This window comes from Pantherophis guttatus, chromosome 1 (assembly GCF_059756535.1).
Source record: "Pantherophis guttatus breed Tessera chromosome 1, ASM5975653v1, whole genome shotgun sequence".
Lineage (NCBI taxonomy): Eukaryota > Metazoa > Chordata > Lepidosauria > Squamata > Colubridae > Pantherophis > Pantherophis guttatus.
Window position 1 is genome coordinate 223253154 of NC_142063.1, and position 16442 is coordinate 223269595.

A 16442-nucleotide genomic window follows, 5' to 3' on the forward strand; every position below is an offset into this window, starting at 1 on the left:
CAAATGGATAAAACTGCTCCCTGCCTGAACTGTGCAAAGGAAATCAATTCCAGCCTCCAATGCACTGCATTTATTCAAGCATCAAACAGAAAGGGGTCATAAATTGCTAACTGCTTTTTAAAATTCAACAAATTTCCTAATATCTCTGGCAGATGGTGGAAAACAGGGGACTCTGGCATGCTATGATTCATGGGGTTGCGAAGAGTAGTACACAACTTAGCAAATGAACAATAACAACAAATTTCCCAACAAACTTACCAGGAACTTTCAGGGTCTTTGTAAAGGACTATATAACATGGTTATTCTTTGAACTCTGACAACTGCTTGAAAATGAGGCAAATTTCATCCAAATTTTATTGTGGGGCCAGGACAGAAGCAGATTCTAAAGAGAGAAAATCTATGTGACCTATTAGTCATTTGAATGACTTGTTCAGATGTCTTCTAGATAGGTCCTCCTATCCAGGCAATTCCTGCTTTACGAGGAAATTGGCTTGGTATATGAATTCCTGTTAATGTTGGTTTGACTGGATTTGTCATATTTCTTATTTAAAGAAAAAGATTAGCTGGAGAGGGTGGCAATGTGGATCTGTTTGCTAAGATTTTGAAATTGTATTTTACATTTAGTCTTCACAACTGGTACAGACAAAAATTGTCTGAGAAGACTTGTTCTACTTCCAAGAGCAGAGAATTTTCTTTGCCCACTCCTTCATGAACAACAAGTGCAATCATCTGGTGAAATTATTCATTGGTGCCTTATGCAGTTAAGACACTGGACTCGTGGACCAAAAGATTGACAGTTCAAGTACTATGTGACAGGGTGAGCTCTTGTTCTTGCCCCAGCTCCTGCCCACCTAGCAGTTCAAAAGCAGGCAAATGCAAATAGATAAATAGGTATCATTTTTGTGGGACGGTAATAGTGTTCCATGCACCATATTCATGCCAGCCACATGACCACGAAAGTGTCTTCAGACAATGCTGGCTCCCTCGGCTAATAAACGGAGATGAGCACCATGCTGTTGTGACCTAGGCTTACTGAGTCATTACAAGACACAATTAGTCCCAAATAAACCTATTTTATTGTAACAGCTGAGAATTACGTTCATTCCCAGCTGAGTCCCAATTAGTTGCAAAACAAGTCCTTCGGAAGAAGTCCTTCGGGATTATCACCAACCTTTATCTTCTTTGACATCTTGCCAAAGGCCTTACTTGGCAAAGCCCCACAAGATTCGGAAACAACAAGAGATGCCGACTGGAAACAGAGTTAGCAACGTTACTTTCCTGCAAAAAGGCCCAAGTGCCTCTGTTTCTCTTATAACACTTATGGGAGGGGCCAATCATCTCCTGGCCTTACTCCTGAGTCGTCCCTTTTGCTTTAGCTGCTCTTGCCTTCTGGCAGCTCTGCGCATGTGTGCACTAGGAACAGGTTCCTCCTGTTCCTCTGCCTCTTTGCTGTCCAACTCTGGGGGCTCCAGAGTCCATGCATCACTCCCAGATGGCCCTGGCCCCATCTCCACCTCCGATGCAGAGCCCTCGTTGGGGCCTTTCCCAGACTCCAGGACTGGCCCATGTTCCTCCCCAGCCTCCTCACTGTCTGACTCTGCTACCAGCTCCGCAGGCTGCTGGCGGACCACAACACATCCCCTAAAGTCAGATAGGACTGGAATGGGTAAACTTTTACCTTTATCTTTATGGTAGTGATAAATGGGATTGTCCTTCCCTCCCTCCCTCCTTCCCTTCCTTCCTTCTTTCCTTCCTTCCTTCCTTTGGGGAAGGACAGAATACTCCTGCAAGAATTCTGAACAGAATGCGTGCTTCAACTCCATGAACTTAAGCAAAGGTCACACTCTCATCAATACCCAAGCAATTTTCTGTACAGCTCACTAGCCATTGGGAACCGTCCAATATTCTTTTATTCTTGTCCTATATGATATGCTATAATTTTCCAAAGTCAGGCAGAATCAAATACTTGAAAGGAGAGGAGAGCCTTCATTCCTTGAGAATAAAAATGCTCCCTTACAAGAGATTAAAAAAAAGAAAAAGAAAGAAAGATCTGTGATTCATTCATCCAATCCAAAACATCACTGTATCACGAAAGGCAATGGATTGTACAAACATTTGATCGAAGAGTAAAAGGGCACCTTCAAAAGTCCTTGGTGGATTTACAATCCCACTCAATTGCAAGTGTGCACAGGGACACACACACACTCTCTCTCCCTTCTCGTTTCATGATCTCTAGAGTCCCTCGGAACACGCTGCATTTTTTCATTTTGCCTGTCACTGCAAAGAATGTGCTTCGCACACCCTCTGGCTGAATTAAGACGCTATATGCAGGAATTGCTTCTCATGCCTGCTGCTGTGTTACGACAACCTTAGTGCCTCTGGAGCTGCAACATGCATCCTGCCACTGGGAGATCCTCGATGTAAAGCTAGTTGAGGAAGTTCCATCGATAACACCTGGCTCTATTTTCCCCATTTTCCTCTTTCTGCCTACTTTTTTCCCCCTTCTTCCTATTGCTGAATGCAGTTATGTCTGATAGGCAGAAAGGTAGGCTAACCCCCTGAAAGACCAAATTCAGACCCAGAGCAGAACCAATTATGTCTGTGACTCAAGTGGAAGATGGCTTTCTTTCTTGCACAAACTGGTCTTCTAATGTATCAGTGAATGGGACTCGGGAACCCTTTGCAAGCCCTCCCACGGACTACGATGAGGAAGAATTTCTGCGATATCTCTGGAAGGAATATCTGCATCCCAAGGAATATGAATGGGTACTCATTGTTGGCTATATTATTGTGTTTCTTGTGGCTCTCATAGGAAACATCCTAGGTGAGTACCATTTTGTCTAATTGCTTCTTGATGCAAGTTAGATATTTGCAGGGACTCACCCAGGCAGTCGCCAGCAGTAAAAACATACATGCACACACATTATCAAACATCCCAAAAGCACAATCCTGGGAATTAGGAACACCATTTCTCTTTTTTCAGTAATTAAAGATCCATAGAAAATAGCAGTTTCATTTATTCAGAAGCTGTTGATGTGTGAGAAACACCTGTGTTTTCTTACAGAGATATCTCAGGTGGGCAGTCAAGTTACTGGGTTGCAATAAGACTTAAATGAATTTTACACTACATTCACAAGTGTGTGTGTGTGTGTGTGTGTGTTTGTGTGTGTGTATACACACACATACACACATATATACACTCATCCACCTCTGTGTGTGTGTGTGTGTGCGGCCTGATGCAGTTTTCACGTTAAGGCTGCAATGAAGCTATCCATCTGCTTGGGGATAAGATGAGCAATAAAAATGGAATTAAGTTTATGACTCTATTCCATATGGGATAGTACTATTCAGTTGCTTCACAATGAAGCATTAGAAAGTGTATTTCTCCACCCAGACTTTGTAGAAATTCAGTAATCAGGAAGGAATATCTTGAAGTTTATCATCCAGTGGTACATTATGTGGAAATGTTTTTATTAATAGTATCTGCTCTTTTAAGTATATGCATAACATATATTGAAGATAAAAAGTAATCTCTTCTACCCAAAGGCATCTGAGTATTAGTATAATTGTAATTATTTTTTACTGTTATCTGCTAAGCAAGGGTGCCCAGATCTTCAACCTTCATTCAGTTCTGCATTGGCAAAACTCTTGACTATGAGCCTCTCTTGCAATTCCATTCATATCAGTACAGTTGTGAATGGCTATTTTTACTTGTGGCTCATTCATGCTGTCAGAATTATCAATGGGATTTTGAATGAGAGTATAGCCTTACGATGGTCAATATTGAGAATCACAGGAACACTATTCATACTCCAATATCTATTTGCTTAGATATAAAACAGAAAGAGGGTGAGCAAAATTTAGCCTTGTGGGATAGACGTGATTTTTTTTTAAACTGGAATCTTGTGATTGGAGAAGTGGTTCAAAAGATAAACATCTTGACCTGCACATTCTGTGCCATGAACTTGTCGTTAGTGTCTCAACCGAATGAAGATCTCAGCTCTTTGCCCCAAAAACATTCCTAATTATTCCAAACTTTTTTCATTTCAGTTCTCCCCAGGTTTTTTTTTTTTTCATTTAGACCAACAGGGGCCATTTTATGGCTCCTTTTATTAAACAACTAGAAAACAGAAATCTTTGGTGAACTTTATGCCCTGCTTGAAACAGGGAATATCTGAGAGTTAAAACAAATACACCTTGCAATGTTCCTTTGACTTTCCCCAGGAAAGAAAACAAAAGATGATGAAAACAAAAGGGAAATACTGGGAATAAGTTGAGAAGACACAGCTTTTGAGGAAAGCAGGAATGGAGGAAAGAATCCAGACATTAGATACAGCTTAATAACATTTTACATAAAATGGGAGGTTAACCTAAATTTAGGAATATAGCTTGAGAAGTGAGAAGAAAAACAGCTTATTTTAATAATAATTCTGTGCAGTAATTGAGGATAAAAAATGGACTTATGCAGGCACCATTCATTGTGGCATATCTGGTGGAAAGAAGCCGATGCTTTCGAAAGACAGCTGGCAAAATGTTTTTCTAGGATGAAGAGATTTTATGTGAAAGTTACAAGTGCTTTGAAAACTATATGCAAAAAGGACATGTCTGTGTTTCAATCATCGTAACTATTTGTAGGACAAGAACCCCCAGTTTATTTTATTTCATATAGAGCAGCAAAATTCAGCATAGTACATAAAATTTACAGAAACAACATATAAAAAGTGTATCAAAATATAAAATACCAGAGCAGTAAATTATTTTAAAAACACAGAGTACAAGTGAAGAACTGTAATCCAAAGTATTTACCATAGGAGTGATCCTTTGATTGGTCCTTAACCTATAGGTAAAGGTAAAGATTCTCCTTGCACATATGTGCTAGTTGTTCCCGACTCTAAGGGGCGGTGCTCATCTCCGTCTCAAAGCTGAAGAGCCAGCGCTATCCGAAGATGTCTCTGTGGTAATGTGGCCGGCATGACTAAATGCCAAAGGCGCCCGGAACGCTGTTACCTTCCCATGAAAGATGGTCCCTATTTTTTCTACTTGCATTTTTTACGTGCTTTCGAACTGCTAGGTTGGCAGAAGCTGGGACAAGTAACGGGAGCTCACCCCGTTACACAGCACTAGGGATTCGAACCACTGAACTGCCAACCTTTCGATCGACAAGCTCAGCATCTTAGCCACTGAACCACTGCATCCCTGTTAACCTTAACCTATAGGGAAGACTTAAGAAAAATCATGGATAAAGTAAAAACCAGGAACAATATTCTTCATAAACTTTCTGACACCAGCCTTGGAGCATGTGCTACAGTTCTTAGAACCCCCAGTTCATAGCCTGCTAGGACCAGTTGAATTGCAAATTCAAACTATCCACAGCCCACTAGGCTCTCTTGTCTCTGTTCTCCATAGACTTCACATCAAGCAGAAGGGAGAAGTTAGGGTAGTAGCAGGTCTGTATGGTGTATACCTTCCAAAGACTTGGGAAGTAGGACTACATTGAGTAAGATTATTTGCATCCATCAGGGAAGAAGATAGTCAAATCAAATATGTTCCCAGAGTTGGATAGCCATATTTAGTGCCGTACAGACTTGTCCTATCATTGCTATATTCTGTATTGAAATCAGCCAAATCGGGGGTGGGTTCTACTTACCTTTACTACCGGCTCGCAACGGGGCCACACGCAGAAGCATTTTCATGATGTCAGGGTCAGAGGGCGGAGCCTCCTGCCGGTTTTACTACCGGTTCTATAGAACCGGTGTGAACCGGGGACAACCCATCACTGAGCCGGATGGTTAGTAGTTTGTTGACTACATCTGCAGAATTTCGAGTTCATTATATCAAAAATGTAATATTGCAAGAGTTTTATTAAAAGCATTATTACACAAATATGGAAGGAGTAATATACCCTATATTTAAGTGATGAGCTGTGACAGGTATTGTTGGTTGTTTTTTGTTTTTATTTCATTCTTATTCTTATTTTGAGAAAGGGACAAAGAAGCAGCATCGTTGAAATTAACTATACATTTTCATAGTTAAATTAAATCCCCCTTCCTTTCTTAATAGTGTGGTTATTTATGTTGGGGTTAGGTTAAGTTCTTAATGCCGTTGTACATATGATTTTATTAATTATCTAGACACAATAAAAATAGAACACCACCACTCCATTCTTTGCCCTACTATTCAGAGATATGCTGTTTGACAACATGAAAATTCTATTTTTGGCCATCATAATTAACACATTTTATAGGCTTTTCTCCAAGAATTTCTATAATCCTCATCCAGACTGGAGATGTTTACCACAATTGTGGCATGACTTCAATGTTTTGATCAGCCCAAAGACTGAAGTGAACAGGGGAGTTACTTCCAAAATGCAACTTCTTAAGACAAGACCTAATGAGCCAGAAATAATTCAGCATCTCTTATACCATTTTCCCTTCTTTGCTTTCAAGTTTTGTAATTCCTAGTATGTCTCCTTCCCTTCTGCAAATACTATTGAATGCTTGTGGCAAGATACAATTTAGTGATGTAATTCACATGTGAGTTACAAAAACATTTCTATTAAATAGTAATGTTTCTTGAGTCCAAAGGCAGAGTTAAGAAACAATATTTAACAGGTCTTGAAATGGCACTCCTGCTTATATATGATCTCAAGCCCCCAATGACAAAATAAAACCATACACAACGATCAGACTCCCATATACTAACCCAATTCCAGATTCAAGTACATCACAATCCAACAAGAAAAATGCTGCATATCTGAATCATAAACCGATAATTTCTCTTCTACTCAACAGCTAAGCAGAACCATAATTGTTCTTATTTTTAGTGGTACGAAAAGAAAACTGAAGGTGAGTTTTTTAAGACTGAGATGCTTAAATTGTTATAGTTTCTAAAAGAGCAACTGACTGATGAGCAGTTATCCACCCCTTTGTGGTCCTTTAGGGGCAGAGTCAAACACCTCCCCATCTCTCTGTTTTACAATCTGGCCTGCAGGTTCAGTTTGCTAAGCCTCTTCTTAGGAGTAGCAGAATATCCTTCAAATGAAATCCGCACTGCATATCGGACATAAATATAATCGAGAGAGTCCAGAGATATTTTGCGAGAAGAGTCCTCCATTCCTCTAACTGCAATAAAATACCTTATGCCACCAGACTCCAAATTTTGGGCTTAGACAACTTAGAACTACGCCGACTTCAGTCTGACCTAAGCATAGTACATAAAATTATCTGCCACAATGTCCTTCCTGTCAATGACTACTTCAGCTTCAACCACAACAATACACGAGCAAATAATAGATACAACCTCAAGGTAAACTGTTCCAAACTCAATTGCAGAAAATATGACTTCAGTAACAGAGTGCTCAATGCCTGGAATGCACTACCTGACTCTGTAGTTTCTTCCCCAAACCCCCAAAGCTTTAACCTTAAACTGTCCACTGTTGACCTCACCCCATTCCTAAGAGGCCTGTAAGGGGCGTGCATAAGTGCACCAGCATGCCTACCATCCCTGTCCTAATATTCCTTTTTACTTACTTTTCATGTATTCAAATTATGTTGATACTTTTACCTTTTATCTTATATATGCTTGACAAATAAACTTATGATTATGATTATGAAATCTAGTACATAGAGCCCAGTGCTCATACTGGAGCCTGGAGCCTTGTAATGGATGGTAGAGAGAAGTCACAACATTTTGCAATGTTTCCCCCCTATTTTTTTTTTTTTTGTCAATAAATGGCAGCATCATGGAGGGCTTTGCAAAACAGGTCAAAGCCTTGCATCTGCCTATGAATCAGCATGTGCGGGCACAATGCGAACTGGTAGTAAAGGTAAGTAGAACCCACCCCTGCTATGAATGGATTGCAATTCACACTCAGTTCTCAGTCTTGCTTTAAAACTAACTTGATAAATCTAAAGTTTATTCCACAATCTAGTCAAACCTGTTAGTTTTCCAGTTCCTAAGGGTGTTCTTCCTATCCTTTCTGGTAGTAGTCTGAGTTACTGAACAGCTGCTGGGATGTGATTTAATCAGATGAGCAATTTAATCCTGGTTTAAAAACCGAACAGATTTTGCAGGTGTAGGTCAATGTTTGCATAAGAACATTAGAGCGTAACTGAGATTCCATCTACCCTCGCTCTTCTGCATTTAATTGTGTAGCAATATCCGCACACTTTCTAATACGTTCTGGCTATTTATTTGTCTGAATCCTAATGTGTTTTTTAATATACCATCCAAATGATTTTTTTTTCTTTTGTCCTTTAAAACATTACAATCAACTGGCCTTACATCTTTTCATTTTATATAAAGTGCAGAGCAAAAAGTTAAAGTAGAGATGGCCTGTTAGGTGGCTCCATTTTCTCAAATTCTCCTTAAAAAAAGAATCAAGGCCATTCTGGAACATTTGCTCATCTCTCTCACGGTCCTGCAGTTCACTTCTTCTTGGTCCTTTATTGTCAAGGCAACATAAAGAATGTGTAAACCTCCAGAAATGATTTAATTTCAGTTCCCATTCAGCATGCTGGATGTGAATTGTAAACAGTGAGGAGGTCCAATAATATAGAGGAAGAGTGATAGAGCAGGAAGTATTGGAGATTTTTCAGAAAATATAGGAGTGGTTTGGCAGAACTGAAACTTAGAAATCTACAGGCTTTACAATGCAGTAAAAGTAAAGTCACCTTTGGGTCAAGCTCAAGTTCTAGTGACATTGTGGATATATTCATGTGGTTCTCTTAGTAACTATGGAGAAGTGGTTGGACAGCTCCTGATTTGGGATCCTTTTTCCCATGTCTAGTCTGTCCTACAGTGCTGAGAATTCGTAGTGAAATAGTAACCAGATCCAACCCTTTTTGACATCAGCAAAGGTGGGCTATTTCTGCATTCAGATGACACCATTTTCCCTTTAGCTGCTGTCATGGAGAAATTACATGAAGAAGTTCAACTAGGGAAAATAAATAAACTTTCTTCCCCATGCTCTATGCAAGGGTAGGGAACTATGGCCCTTTTATGACTTGTAGACTTCAGCTCAACTTAAAGTCTACAAGTAGAGTTGAAGTCTACAAGCCATAAAGGGCCATAGTTCCCCACCTTTGCTCTATGGGCTCATTCTGAGTTGAAGGTCTCAGATTTAGGCTTGCCTCAAAATGCAACCGGCTGGATTATATACTAGGTATTTAAAGTCAAATATAAATTCTATCCTAAGAAAAGGAATGCCAAGATAGACATCAGGTAGATTTCCCACACGCACAGTAGTAGGAGACAGGTTTTCCAGACTTGAATAGAGGAATTGTCTGTTTTGGTGAAAATTCCTGCTATAAAAGGACCAGTTGAAAAGATGCCACATTTGATTATGATTAACCAAATTCTGAGGCTCTGATGCCTTACTGAATGTCACAGGAGTGAGAAGGTGAGAATTCAAAAACATGATGACACTGTAAGTGATGTTTCCATGACTACAAATTGGATGAGGGGAAAAAAAGCCAGGGGTTCTGCCAGGTTTCCAAAGAGATGCTACTTTTTGACTACTGACTTCTGTCTCCCAATATGGCAAAGAAGTGGGAGGTCCTTTTCAGAAGAAAGCAGAACATGCTTCAAGTAAGCTTCTGGGTTGTTGCTCAGAGATAGATCATGCAGAGTAATAAGAAACCTCTGATACCTCAGCTGGTAAATAAAATAACGCAGTGACACTTAGGAAAAAAATACACTACAGTTCACTATGAAATAGGTAATTGAAATATTTCTAATTTCTGTCAACCAGAAGTAGGCAATATTTCTGGGATTGGGAACATTGTTGGAATTCAGAGAGACGTAGAGCAGTATTTTTCAACCTCGCCAACTTTAAGACATGTGGACTTCGCTCCCAGAATTCCTCAGTCAGCTTGTCTGGCTGGGGAATTCTGGGAGTTGAAGTCCACACAGCTTAGGGTTGGCAAGGTAGAGAAACACTGACTTAAACACACTAAAATGGCTGCCATGGAAGTCTAGTTATCCAATGTAGAAAATAAAACGGATTTTATGTGAGAGACTACTCATTAAAAGCAGCCAGGGAGGTGTGGGGAAAACAAGGATCAACCAACAGATGCTCACTAAAAAATTAAGGGCTTTACTGTAAAATAACTAAAATAACATTTTTCCCCTTTCCCAGACATTCACTGACATTCTCCATGTATAACACATTAATTTTCCATGGTGATGTATGGAACAAAATTAGGAACGTTTAATAAAAAGAGTGGGTTGCTGGGTGTAGAAGAAAGATCTGATGGAATCACTAATCTGAAGAGCTAGAGCATCAAAGCATATGAGACACCAAGAGTGTCTCATATGCTTTGACAAGAGTGGCAAGCTTTTTTTTCACCATGTGTATGTATACATTGGAACTACAGTAGACTGTGATGTTTCTGTGTCATATATGTATAATGGTTATCTTTTGAGAATTGAATGCAACAAAATTTCATTTTAATGTATGCTGATTAGTGTACATTTAAAGTGACAATAAAGATTCTATCCCATCCCATCCCATCCCATCCCATCCCATCCCATCCCATCCCATCCCATCCCATCCCATCCTATTCCATTCCATTCCATTCCATTCTATTCTATTCTATTCTATTCCCTGACTGAAACCATAGAGCAAAGCCATTGTTACCCTCTTGAGAACATTACACTGCCCTCCAGCCATCTTCTCCTTCCATATAGAGCTCTTGGGTCTCCAATGCACCACCATAAACCTGTTTGATTTTCCCTCTGTACTGTCTCTCTTTCCACTGTCTTGAACAAATAGAGTATTGAAGAGGACCGAATCATAGAAACATAGTGCTAGAAGGCACCTTTTAGTCCAACTCTCCTGCCCAAGGAGAGGGATCAAGAAGCCTAAAGGTCTGGCAGGAACAATAGTGCCCTTGTTGCAGGAAAGTTAAAGAATTTTTAGCATTTTGCAACGGTTTCTAAATTCATCAAAACTCCTGCAGAAATATAGTGACCCAAATGCTCCAAAAGGAAATAGGAAAAAATTGGAAATATTTCTGAAAAAGACAAAAGCAAGCTGTTATTTTTAATGTCTCCATTTTTGAAAAATTGAAGCATTCAATTTTCTTAAAAGTCATTTCACTCTGTGTCAGGAAGACAATCCTAGTTACATTCTAACTCACTTACTAGTGAATGTATTTCTTAGGCCAATTTACGGCCATAAAACAATACTCAGGCTTTCAAGTTCTGAATGCATTTTTTCAGTCAAAGTACAGGAAAAGCAGGTTCAGAGCACTTGATTACAATCTTATTTAAATGAGAACTATACCATGGATAAGCAAATGTCTTTCAAATGCTAACCCTGATTCAGGTTTTGACAACGATTCCTCCCACCCAAGAGCTGCTGAAATTGAAACAAAACAAAACAAAACAAAACATGGTTGGTGTCTTAATTTTAAAAATATAAAATCTGGATTTTAACTCAGTAAATGTTGTAAGTAGTACAATACTTACAAAGTATTGTAAGAGTTGTAAATAAAACTCTTAGATTTGTGGATGCTGATGAGATTATTTTTGACCATTCTCTGTCATTATCAGAATAGCAATCTGTATTATTTTCATTCTTTCTATTCTGTGCTCGTGTCCATTATGTCTCCTTTCTGATGTCCTATCTCTGCAAATATTCAATCTGCGCAAAGGTTGTCATCAGTGATGGGATTCAAGTAATTTAACAACCGGTTCTCTGCTCTAATGATTTCTTTCAACAACCAGTTTGCCGAACTGCTCAGAAAGTTAACAACCGGTTCTCCCGAAGTGGTGCGAACTGGCTGAATCCTACCACTGGTTGTCATCCTCCAAATAAGAGATTTAATTTTACAGGCTAATAGGAACGCAAGTGAAGGCTACCAGCTAATGCACATTTAGGTTCCTTTATCAAGTGCTGCTTGGCTGCAGTGAACAAATAGCTTGAGCTTTGACGTCTGGTGACTTTTTCACTAGAAGGGCTCTCTTGGAAGTATCTTGCTTGTAGCTTAATTGAAACTTCTCCAGTGTAATATCATCTGTTAGTTTAATTGCTAAGGTCAACTGCTGGTATTGATGGGAAAAGTTGTTAAAATAGAAGCCCTCTGAATTTATCTTCTTTGAGTGCTGGCAGGTCCTTAGTTTTTCGGGTTCCTTTAAAAGCCACAGTTGTGGTTAGCCAATGTGAAGCATCACATCTGAATGATATGTGAAGATCCATAGAAGAAATCAATTCTATTACAAAAATTCAGGGTTGGAGTTCAGCAGCAAAAGGGGGAAGAGGACAGGATCTTCTGGAAAACAGCCTGTTTAGGAAATCTAGATTCTATCATTCAAGTATCAGGAGTTTTTTCATTGTATAATTATATTTGTATTTTACCCCAGATGCCTTCTTATTTTATTTGTGCTACAACCTTGTAAGGTATACTAGGATGAGAAAAAAAAAATGAGAATCACCCAATGAATTTCTGGAATCTTAAACTCCCAAGTCCCACCCTATCTGATGCGCAAACTTCACGCAGGTATTACTATAGGTTGGTTGCACAGTCAGCCAGATGTTTAGACTGGATTTGGTATTTTTATCCAGGTATCAAGTCCTCCCGAAGGACCTGGAGTATTATCAGGTCAACTGCAAAAGGCAGCTTTACTTGAAACAGCTTACATTCTGCTACGAAACATTTGTTATTATTAAACAACATCTGCCTACACCGCTGTATCAATCTATCATAACAGAACATAAGCTTTTTGCCTTTTGCAACTGAATGCTGGTGATTTTGTCAATGCTGGTGGCACTCAAATGATTTATTTTTATTTTATTTCAAATTTATATACCATGCCTTCTCCCGAGGGACTCAGGGCGGTGTACAGCCAGATAAAAACATACAATACAAACATTAAAAACAATTAAAAGAATATATATTAATTTGGCCCCAATTTAAAGTGACAAACCAATTAAAAATATTTAAAAATATGTTAAGCCAGCCCGGCTTGCTGAAAAAAGAAAGTTTTAAGGGCACAGCAGAAGGCACCGAGGTCTTGGATTCTCCTTATCTCTGGGGGCAGCTGGTTCCATAGAGTAGGTGCCCCCACAGAGAAGGCCCTCCCCCTGGGGTCACCAGCCTACATTGTTTGGCTGATGGCACCCCGAGGAGGCCATCTCTGTGGGAGTGCATGGGTCAATGGGAGGTTGTCGGTAGCAGCAGGCGGTCTCGCTGATGCTCAGATGTTTGGGGATTCCACCTAAGGTTCCTATTACTATTGGTATTTAAATACCAAAAGGGATGAATTGTTTGAGGATTATTAGAAGCATAATATTTTTCTCCCTGTCACTCAGATCTAGTGGTCTGCTAATTTTGTAATGTCATCCCATTGAATATATTCAATTTAGGTTGGAGAATCAGTTGAATACATTGGAGTTGGATGTCTGTGGAGATTCTCAGCCATCCAGGTCAGGGCTCTCCCAAAGGTGCTTTTTCAAAAGGCAACTGGACTTTGTTTTTCCTTGAAGACGTTTCGCTTCTCATCCAAGAAACTTCTTCAGAAGATCTTCTTCCAAGAACTGAAGAAGCTTCTTGGTTGAGAAACAAAATATCTTCAAGAAAAAACAAACAAGGCCCAGTTGCCTTTTGAAAAAGCACCTTTAGGATTACAGTTGGATGCAACTTGAAAGCTTCTGAATAATTCTTGTTCTGAAGAACATGTCTCATTCAGTTGTGCTATTTCTAAACAGTGTGAGGTCAGATATAGCCTCCAGCTATATCCCAGAACATTGTTTGCAGTAAAACAGATTATTGATTCACTGTCAATATTAGTCAGTGAAATTATCAGCACTGACCTCTATAGTTACATTCATTCATACATGATCAATGTATCAGCCAGCCTGTCAGCCATTCCTTCCTTTGTTCATTCAAATGTACCATATATTCTCTACCAAAGGTGTCACTTGAAAAGATGTACTGTTTGCAGAGATAGGGAGCAAGGTCATTTTGCACTTCAAAAACTATTGGGGGAAGTGGGGCTGGCCATTCTTCACTCGAAACAGTTCTTGCAAGCTTAAGTAAGAAAAGGCGTGTACTTATTTACAAGTCCTGCCTACTAATGCAGGAAGGAAATTGATCAGGAGAAGGTGACAACGAAGAAAAAGTAGCCCGTGAAACATTATTCTAACTCTATTGATACACTTCCAATTATTTTTCCCACCAATTATTTTAGAATACATTCAATCTCTTTTTGGTTTTCTTCTCCCCCACAATTATATCTATCACCTTTGCCCTGACTTTCTCTAAATAATTCAGAACATGGGTATGGTTACAACCCCATGACCAAATAGGGTAGGCTGCAAAAGTCTAATTATTGTGCAATTCCCATTCAGCTTCGTATCGGGAATGTATTATTCACTCTCAGTGTATTTTAACTACTAAGAGTGTGTTTCTGTGTGTGTGAGAGAGAGAGAGACAGAGACAGAGAGACACAGACAGAGAGATAGAGACAGAGAGACACAGACAGAGACAGAGAGAGACAGAGACAGAGACAGAGACAGACAGACAGACAGAGAAGGGGAGGGAGAGGGAGAGAGGAAAGAGAGAGAGAGAGAGAGAAATGAATATGGTTTATTTATATGCTTGTTTGCATTGCTTGCACATCTCCCATTCCCATAGGCTTTAGGTGAGTAATAATTTAAATAAATAAAATATTTCGAAACCAGTTAATCTCCATGGTATGTATGTCTTCACCACTCCTGTGTGTCTTCTCACAGGGAATGTGTAAAGAGTCTATATCCATTAAGACAGCATGGTGCATGCTTCCTGCTCAGCAAACAGATGCTCCACTGGATCTGTCTGCTGTGTATATCTTGATGAAAGTTTGTGCTTGAATAATTATACATAATCTTCAGGAATGTGAACATCTAAGATTAACCTGAAGTGCAAGTCAACTTTCTTTTCCCCATTGCTCAACCATTCCCACCAATTAATGAGCTCCTTTTGTGTGAGTGAAAATGTACTTCTGGACTGTGGAGAAAGAAAAAGCTAACAACTCCTACTATGAAATTTGTATTTATTTATTGATTTATATCCTGCTTTTATTATTTTTACAAATAACTCAAGGTGGTGAATATATCCAACACACATTCCTCGTCTTATTGTCCCCACAAGATGAGTTGGGCTGCGAGGGAATAACTAGCCTAAAGTCATCCAATGCTGATGTTATTCAACTGTTAGCAGTGATTTGAAATGGTTTGGTTAGTATATGCACAATACATGGACAGAATTCATTATAGTTTCAACTAGGAAACTGTAAGCACGCTAGACCAAGCCAGGCCCCAAAATACTGGAGAATTCCTGGCAGCTTGGCAAATCATCCATCAATGGGCACAGAGAGATAAACAACACCTACATACCATTCAAAAGAGACAGTCAAAAAGCTAAAAGACTACAACATCTCCTGATCAGCAATTAACAGCCCAATTTTGTTGTTAGTTGCGAAGTCGTGTTCAACCCATCATGACCCCATGGACAGCATTCCTCCAGGCCTTCCTGTCCTCTGCCATTCTCTGGAGTCCAGTTAAACTCACACCTACTGCTTCAGTGACTCCATCCAGCCACCTCATTCTCTGTCGTCCCCTTCTCCTTTTGCCTTCAATCTTTCCCAGCATTAGACTCTTCTCTAGTGAGTCCTTCCTTCTCATTAGGTGGCCAAAGTATTTGAGTTTCATCTTCAGGATCTGGCCTTCTAAAGAGCAGTCAAGGTTGATCTCCTCTAGGACTGACCGGTTTGATCGCCTTGCAGTCCAAGGGACTCGCAGGAGTCTTCTCCAGCACCATAGTTCAAAGGCCTCAATTCTTTGTCGCTCAGCCTTTCTTATGGTCCAACTTTCACAGCCATACATTGCAACTGGGAAAACCATAAGCAGCAATTAACACCAAGATTAATACTAGACCAATAAACAGCATCCCAATCAAGGAACCGCCAACTCAAATTAAGAATAAACAACAACCTCATCAAGGAACTCCAAAAGCCATTCCTACCAACACCACCAATATATAAATAGAGAGCAAACCCCACTCTCTTCTATGAATGATGTTACTTAGTTGGGTAATGAAACATCTGCAAGAAAACAACCCAGCTCAGAGACCACCAAGGACCCCATAGTAGTGGTTCAGCTGGTGATAGACCTGGAACTAATGGCATTTATTTATATTTTTTGGAGAGAAAAAAAAATCTGTCTTTTAGATCAGATGCATAGTGATATAAGAATGTTCACTTCTGTGTATGGCAAAGTATGATCCATATTAAATCATTATTCTAGCCATTGTCTATCTGCAGGATGAAGGCCTCTTCTGCATGCTTCCAACCAATATGCTCCTGAGCTTTCTTTTGTCAATTGGGCCCACAATACTTGCTGATGTCATCGATCTAATCTTGTTTTAGGTCTCTTTTGTGAACACTTTTTTTTTATCAAG

At 39.6% G+C, this 16442-nt stretch overlaps 1 protein-coding gene across 1 annotated transcript in view; it reads left to right on the plus strand.

The window, feature by feature from the left end:
- The first annotated feature begins 2330 nt into the window (after positions 1-2330).
- The window catches only part of HCRTR2 (hypocretin receptor 2), a 37297-nt gene continuing 23185 nt past the window's right edge, over positions 2331-16442 (plus strand). Inside the window, exon 1 of the mRNA XM_034436703.2 lies at positions 2331-2824. Within this exon, the coding sequence (XP_034292594.1) occupies positions 2596-2824 (229 nt within the window). The 5' untranslated portion in view covers positions 2331-2595. The remainder of the gene's footprint in view (positions 2825-16442) is intronic.